Here is an 8,557-nt window from a genome sequence, read left to right on the forward strand (position 1 = left end):
GGAGGACAAGAGTGGGGAGGGGGGAGGGGGGGGGGGGGGGGCAGTTAAAGAGCTTTTGGGCTTCTTTTTCTTGGGCCAGGGGGGATGCCTCTAACCATCCTCATATCTTTCAGCAAAGAATGAACTTTTAATGTTGTAATCCTGTTTTTTCTTCCAAAAAAAGGCATTGTTTTGAAAGTAGAAAGGTTATTCTGTGATAATAGTTCTGTGCCTTGACTAGTAAGTTTTCAATAGCATTACTGTCTTGTTTCTATTCTAGAAAGCTGTGTTCTGTACTTGTGTATGATTTTTCATGTACAGGTACTGGTAAATGAACTGCATACTCATTTTATTAAGAAATGCTGACAAACTCATCTTTTTTTTTTCCTGCCCAGTATGACGAATTGGTTCCTGCATCCCTGACAACAAAATACGGAGGGTTTTATATCAACACTGGTACACTGCAGTTCCGCCAGGCATCTGACTCAGAGGATGAAGACTTTGCAGAAGACAAAAAGCATAGGCCACCTAAAGTGAGTGACCTTAATTATGCTTTTTATGCAGAACTTATAGGTAGGTGGATGTTGGTAAATACTTTATATGCTTGGAATGGCTCAGATGAAGAGGCTGAAAGCAGAATGATGCACAGCACTGTTTTATGGCATGTTCTGTTTTGTGGCTCATGTATTAGTGTTTGCAAAATCACTCAGGATATCTACAGGTTGTCCAGTCTTGTAAGACTAACAGTCTTTTTAGGCAAGCTAACAAGTTGTGTCCATCCATCTTGAAGTGACAGGTGATTCTGTAATTTTATAGGAATTTTATTATAAGATGAGGACTTAAATTCTTCAACTCTGCTTTTATAATTTTGCACAAAACTTGCTTGATTTGAAATTGTTCCCAATATTCAGAATAAAACTTAAACCAAAATATCTGTTAAAATAAACTCAGCACATAAGAATAGCTACATTAAGTATATGTATAGTCTTTCCCGAACAGCGTGCTGTTCTATGTACTTTGACAAGTTGTGATCAATGCGAACATAATTGCTTGCATATGACATTCACAGGTTCTGTGCCGTTCCATCTTCTGCTTTCTGATGTCTATTCCCACTCTTAAGTTTTTATATTTAATATAATTTTAAGGGTTCTTGTATTGGATCTGACTGGGATAGAGTTAACTTTCTTCATAGCAGCCTTCACAGTGCTATGGAGTCACAAATACAAAGATTTGTGACTAAAATAGCATTGATAACACACCAAAGTTTTGTCTGCTGAATAATGTTTGCACAGCATGGAGGCTTTTTTCCATACCCTGCACCAGCAGGTAAGCTAGAAATCAGCAAGAACTTGGGAGGGGAACCATCTGATGAATTTGCCAAAAAGGTATTCCATACTGTGTAACTCCATACTCAGCAATGAAACTGCGATAACAGAAGATGATGGGGGGGATTCAGTCTTCCAAGGTGGCCATTGCTTATACTGGCTGAGCATCAGTCTGGGTGTGCTTTGAAGTATTTTTCTTATTGAAAACTCTGAATTCAGTAATTGTTTAAAAATTATAAATGATTGAGACTTGTTGAGTAACTGCAGTTGCTGCTAGGAATCCAGTGGTACTGTTTGCCTTTACACACACTGAGGTATTTTTCCTGGCTCTCAATTGGAAAGTGTAAGGAAAACTAAATGTTTCTTGCTATGAAAGTCCTTTAGTTAGAGTGGAAGAATCATTGTCCTTTATTTGATCTCTTTATCTAGATAGCAAAGTTAAAAGAAAGTGAAGACCGTGGAATGAAGAAGCGCAAGCGGAAAGATGAAGGGACAGAAAAGGAGAAGAAGCCTCGGAAAATGAAAGTTCCTAAGCAGTTGGGGTAGGTTTCTTTATTAAGATGACACCCTTGAATTGCATGTGATGTTTGACTTCAAGATTGTATGCTATGGTAAGATTATCTCAGCTGTTTGGAATATTGTATTTCTAAACTATAATTAATAGCTATAAAAATGGTAAACTATAATAGATTTTGGTGTTGAAATATGCATGGGAGGGTTGTATAAATACGTCCTACAAGCTAATTTTTGTCCCCTAAAATTTTGAACAAGGAATAATAAAACAAGGAAAGACAAATTGCAGAAAAGAAATTTTGAGTCTATGAATAGCATTATCCATCATTGTTCTACCCAAAGTCTTATATAACACTAAGAATTTTATCTTTTAATGCAAAACAATTTTCTTCCCATCCCTTGGTTTCTAATCTGGAAACCTGTAAACATAGTAAGAAACATGTAGAATAATTAAGCTAACTTTGTGTTTTCCTGAATTGTGGGGCTAACATGGAAGGATTGAAGTGGTGGGCTTTTTAATTGGCTTCTAGAAAACTGTTGTTGAGTGGAAGTTGTCTTATTATGAGGTGTTCAAGGCCAGGCTGGACATGGCCTTGGGCAACCTGGTCTAGTGGGAGGTGTCCCTGCCCATGAACTCAATGATCTTCAGGGTCCTTTCCAACCTAAACCATTCTATGATTATGAATATTCAAGTTGTATTGAAAACTTATTGATGATAACTGTCATCAAGGTGGTGAATTGGCCGAAAATGCTTAGTTTAAGTAGCCTATAGATGTTGAGCCTGCACGTCAAAATTCTTAGCAATGAAAAGAATTTTTTTAACGTATATGGTGTGCCTAGACTTAAAGCAATCTGCCACCTTTCAGGAGTCTGAGAGGCAAGTTTATGTATTTTATAGTATAGCTCAGCCATGACTTTAACAACTTTTCCAAGTTCTCCATAATTAAATTGAGAAGTTAAAAGTAAATAACCTTTGCCTTAAAGTGTACAACACTTAGCAAAACAAATCAGTTAGAGAGCATGAAATCACTTGACCAGGAAAGCTTTACGGTAATTCATAGAATAGTGTGAAGATGGAAGCACAAAGTACTTGCTTCTTACCCCTGATAATTTTTTAATTGTACGAAACGCACAGATTTTTAAAGGTTACTAGGGCCTCAAAAGTCATATGCGTTCTAATGAAATATTTCTTTCCTCTACAGAGTAATGGCCTTAAATTCACACAAGTCTGAAAAGAAGAAAAAGAAATTGTATAAAGACTCACTCTCTCTGGCTGCCATGATCCGTAAATTTCAAAAGGAGAAGGAAGCCATGAGGAAGAAGGAATCTAGCCCAAAACCTCCAGTGACTGTTGCAACCTCTACCCCTAGTAAAATTCCTTCCTCCTCTCTCAGTGCAGGAAATGATATCTCTGACTTGAATCTTAGGATCAATGATCCTGTCCTCTCCATTTTTGGTAGCACAAATGAACCCGAGCTCCTGCAAGAAACTGAAAGTACCCTGGAGATGCTGGGAGACATTGATTTTGACAAGTTGCTTGATGGCACTTCTGATGGCAGCCCGGTATCTGAGCTGTCAGGAGAAAATGGAAATGTCACTCAGGCAACCTACACCACTCAGGTCATGACACCCAAGCAGGTGCCTGCCCTCCCAGAAGGTCTGCCTATGCTACTTGAAAAGCGCATTGGAGACCTTCGAACAGTAAGTATGAATTCACTGGTAAGGGATTGCATTCAAGAATCTGAGAGAAAGAGGAAGAATAATTAGGGCCTAAGTTGTCATCCTTGAATTGCTGGCTGAAACCCTAAAAAATGTAGAATTGATCTTAATGTCAATCTTAAAGGCTGTATTTATACTCAGGTGAAAAAGGGGCACAGAGAAGATGCAGGTCAATTGTTAAAGCAGTGTTTATTACACAGTGGAGACAAGGTCTTCTAAATCTTCTGTGTACTTGTAATGTTTGTTTGGTTTTTTTCTGTAATGGAAATATCAGTGTTACTTTAACTTGAGTTAATTGGTGAAATGGGTGGGTGTTTTCTTGCTTTGGAGGAGGAAACTTGAAATATGACTGCAGCTTAAAAAATCAGTGTATTGAATTTTTGGCTTTGTAACATAAATGCTAACTTGCCTGTTCAAAAGAAAAAAAGAAAAAAAACCCCCAAAACAACAGCAACAACAAAAAATAACATCAACAAAAAATAACATCACCAAAACATAACACCACCAAAACACACCACCCAACTAGGAAAAAAAAACCAAAACAAAACAACAAAAAAACCCACAAAACTGAATATTTTGTTTTGGAAAGTTAGAACGTAGTCCAAACTCATAAATATTAATGAAAAGTATTAAATGCATAGGTTACAAACATCCCAATAGACTATTGAAAGGGATCAGAGCTATTAAGGTATTATATGCTCCTTATTTCAGTTGTAGATGTTAAGTTATCTTAAGTTGAGAATAAATTTGTTGTTTGATTGTCCAGATTCTGATATTAAAGCTTTTCCTGACTCAGAACAAAGTGTAGCTTTTCCTTACTCAGGGGAAGTTTTGAAAAAGCAGTTCAAGTTACTACCTTTTGGGAAAAATAATTTACAGTAGCGGAGCTTGCTTTGCTTCAGGTTAGAGTAATAATAAAACATAATGTTTGTCTTACCTGTATGTAAAGGTCTTTTAGTGTTCTTGGTTATTTTTAAATGTAACAAGCTAAATACAGCCAAGGGGTTAATATTTACTAAAGTGGGAGAGATGATTTTGTCTGCCTTTGAATATTCAGGCTAATTTTGCTATGAATCATCAGTAAGCTTCTAGCAAAACGAAGTGGTAGTGGCCTGCCCCAAATTCATGCTGCTCCGCTGCTCCCCACCCAGTTGGAAGAAAGCTTTAATTTAGTGGCTCTTGGAAAACCTTACTCTTCTATCTTTTGCTTTTGATAATATCTTGGAAGTTTGGTGCTGGCAGAACAGAGCAAGTCTACCCATACACTTGGGGAAAAACTAGACTGTGTGTTGACTTTAAGATTGCACTTTTCCTTACCTTCTGCAAATTGCAATCAACTGACATATCAGTGGAGGGGGGAAACATCTTCTAAAAAGCAGGAAAAAAGAAATGGGTCTGTCAAATACTTAACAGGCTCACAGCTTTAGTGCTCTTCAGTGCAAAGAAAGCTAAGTGGTTTATAAAGCAATAGGAAAAAGCCTGTTCCATAAATGGAGTATGATATATCCAGATTTAAAAAAAATTAAAAATTTAGAGAGCTGCCGAATAAATACAATAAAATCTTCCATCTTCCTCTTATGGATTAATGTCTTCTAGTTCCCTAAGTGGGCAATTCTGAACTACCATGACGGAAGACAATACTGTACAAAAGCAGGGAAGTAATAAAATGGCTATTTTCTATTGTAAAGATAACTGTCAAGATAGTCTGTCTTGGGGGGGCAGGACATAAACCACCACAGTTCAGTGATAGTGATGCAGTTTTTGAATCTGCCAACGTTGCTCTCTTCAAAAGCCAAAAACGCTGTTCAGTATGATAGTACAATGCTGAAATCGCCTTTCAGAGTCTACCTGAGACTGAAATGTCAAAGCACATCTTTCCACTTTATCTAAACCAGAAGATTATAATAATTCCTGTTAGTTATGCTTAAAGAGACTGGATTTAAGACTTTCAAACTTGTGGTTTTGGTATCCTATCATTTGTAAACACCTGTAACCTTTCTTTTTTTTTTTTTTACCAGGACAAGTGCTTCAGTATTCTTAAACAGATAGTACCATCCCCTCAGCAGCTGAATTTATGGTTGAAAGTAGTGAGCAGAATGCAGTCTTTATAGGAACTTAGAAAAACTGTTATCAATGTTTCTGGCTGAAGCGGTAAAGCATTCAGACAATGGCCTAACCTTATGGTTTCTGATAGATTATCAGACTTCTGTTTTCCTGTGCAGTGTAGAGTTCAGAATTCCAGAAAATATTCTTCTTTCAAACTTAAATGGGTCAGTTACAAATACCAAGAGCAGTTAAGTATTTCATAGTAATAAAGGAATTTTATCAAGTGAACACTTGCATTTATTTCTATGTTTTAGCTATATTGTCACAAGTCACTAAATGTTTTTTAAAAGGCAGAATTAGGTTTTTAATTTATTTGAATATTCAGCCTCTTAGCATGTTGGCTGCCTCTAATGTTTGGCAGTCACTATAATGATACCACACTTGCCTTTTCTGCATGCATATCCTTTTCCAGCTCCTTTAGATATTTGCTGTTTGGTCCCAGTGCCAGAATATAAGATGACAATAAGCCTCTAAACGCAGTGGGTTTTTTTTCTCTTGACTTCTGTAAATCCACAGAGTGGATGAAGACTAGAGAGATCTCACTGATTTTTGTAGAATGATGCAGGGATTTGACTTTCTCCTATATGCTGTCATTGCGAAAATAAGAATCTAGTTGATAAGACCAAACTTCAAGGGATTCTGCATGGGAATTCCTGTGAGATCAGTAAAAGTTTCTGATAAAAGAAAGTATGTATAGGAATACATACATGACAAAAATACTAGAGAGAGAGTCTAAAGATGGCAAGAATGCTGGATGGCACCAGAAAAGAGGGATGAGGTATTCCTCAGGCAAACATAATCCCTTTGTAGAAATTGCAGTGAAGGATTGAGATGGATCTAAGGTGGCTGGGGAGTTGTAACTGAGTGAGGCACATTACAGAGGTAAAAAAGGAGCCTTTCATAGGTTGAAGGTAGAAATGTGTTGATGCTCTTGCCTGCTTGACTTGTAAAGCAATGCCCCTCTTAAAGCAGACAGTGGTGGAATGTTGCTGTTGGTGAGATAATAAAATATCTCTACTATTTTCTTTCTTTGTGGTTATAGAAAAGATGAATGTATTAACATCAGTGATCCAGCCAGACTCTAAATAGAATGATTGTTTGCCCTAGAGCAAGGCGTTTTTGAGTATAATAACAATCCTCACTTTTTTCTAAACAGCTGAATATAGTTTGGGTTTATATATGTTTCTTCCAAGTAATGCTGTTCTCTGGAAAATAAGAGTGTGATACAGCTGTAAGAGTAAAGATGCAAAGGTGGTTGGAATAAAATGCTCTATGAACTTTTGGATACCCTTTATTGCTGTATTTTCAGGCCGCCAAGATGTTTGATGAAGAAGGCAGGAAGAAGTTTTTCACACAAGACATGAATAATATTCTGCTGGAGTAAGTGCTTATCTGTACAACCTTCCCTTTTTGGAAAGGGGGTGAAAGGAAAAGTACAGAAGAGGAAATGTTATTGGGGTTGTTCCAACAAGCCCTTAAAAGTCAATGAAGGTAGATCAGTCTAAGCTAGTTATTCGCTAAAGAGATTTATATATGAATACAATTCCTGTCATGACTGTCTGTCTTTATCCAGTGTAAAGTGTTTTGTAGTGCCCTGTGTCCTTGATTTCATGTGTAAAATTCAACAAAACTGCCATTATTTCTTCCTGTCCCCCACTTTCATAACTCAAAACGCCTTCAGCTTTCATGAAGGAAAATGCCAGCTCTTTTCAGTCTGTAATCCTTCAACAAAGTGTTGTAGTATAGAAGCTTCTATCTTCATATTTTAAGAAACAAATCAATCTGTAGAAGACTGTAAGCAGTCAAAATTGTATCAAGATTCATCTGCAATGGTGGGAGTAAACGAACACCATCATACAAATTTCAACATTGCTGGAGAACTATGTATGAGTGGTTTCTTGCCATTGATTAGGATTTCCTCCTTTTGTAAAAAAAGGTTCTCTGAAAATATCCCAAGCTGCTATTTTTAGTGTGCATAGCTAGAACATTATGCATACAAGCTTCCTTAGGTTTTTGTTCAGTTGTCATCTTCATCTTGGAGTGCCTCGCTGTTTGACTGTCTCTTATTTGTTTGTCAGTATTGAGCTACAGTTACAGGAGATAAATCCTGCCATCCGCAATGGAGTGTACTCTCACCTTGAGGCTTTTGTGCCATGCAATAAGGACACACTGATAAAGCGTCTGAAGAAATTACACCTCAATGTCCAGGTAATGATGGGGAAATTAGCTGCAGTATGAGTCAATTCTATAATAGTGATGAGGACAGAATGCAGGAGAGTAGAGCAACAGCCACACAGTCTCCAGAAAAGCAAAAGATTTTTGGATCAGTTGCTAGATCAGCTTAAAAGCTTTCTTCTGTGTACCTGCTATTGCCACTACTTTAGGAACAAATATTTCAAGTGTTTCACATCCTGTATTTGAGAATGAAGTGCTTTCACCCTGAAAGCTGGGTACAGGGTATGTATCAAAGTAGCGGAACTAAAAGCCCCAATAATCATGGTTATGACAGGCTGAAAAAAAATTACTGTTGCATTTGCTGTTGTGTCAAGAAAAAAGAAAAACTAGATGGATAATAGATGAGCCAGCCTGTACTGTTTGTGCAAACTTTCCATTGTGGCTAGGTCTTACGAATACTTTATGTAATTTGCAGTTGCTTTTCTCTTAAAGAATATGTTTTCCTATTAAATAAAAAGGTTGTCTGTGATCTAAAATATCCTGATCCGATTCTTTAGATGAAATCTAGGACTAAGTCTTGCAGAGGATCTGAGGATCATGAATGCAGAGATCTTAGAACTTGCTAAGGCAGCAGACATTCATATGCTATTTCTCAGCAGTAAGATGTAATAGCACATAGTATTCTAGTTCTTCTCAATAAGTAGTTATAATTAAAAAAAAGTCAGAAGATGTAGGAAGAT

General features: G+C 37.0%; 1 protein-coding gene across 1 annotated transcript in view; it reads left to right on the top strand.

Annotated features, from left to right (window-relative positions):
* The window catches only part of UBN2 (ubinuclein 2), a 49,695-nt gene that overhangs the window by 23,535 nt on the left and 17,603 nt on the right, over window positions 1–8,557 (top strand). The window contains exons 5-9 of the mRNA XM_009895263.1: window positions 375–512; window positions 1,734–1,846; window positions 3,020–3,518; window positions 6,952–7,022; window positions 7,721–7,850. Coding sequence (XP_009893565.1) covers window positions 375–512; window positions 1,734–1,846; window positions 3,020–3,518; window positions 6,952–7,022; window positions 7,721–7,850 — 951 coding nt within the window. The remainder of the gene's footprint in view (window positions 1–374; window positions 513–1,733; window positions 1,847–3,019; window positions 3,519–6,951; window positions 7,023–7,720; window positions 7,851–8,557) is intronic.

The sequence above is a fragment of the Charadrius vociferus genome, unplaced genomic scaffold (assembly GCF_000708025.1).
Source record: "Charadrius vociferus isolate BGI_N301 unplaced genomic scaffold, ASM70802v2 scaffold251, whole genome shotgun sequence".
NCBI classification, from domain to species: Eukaryota; Metazoa; Chordata; class Aves; order Charadriiformes; family Charadriidae; genus Charadrius; species Charadrius vociferus.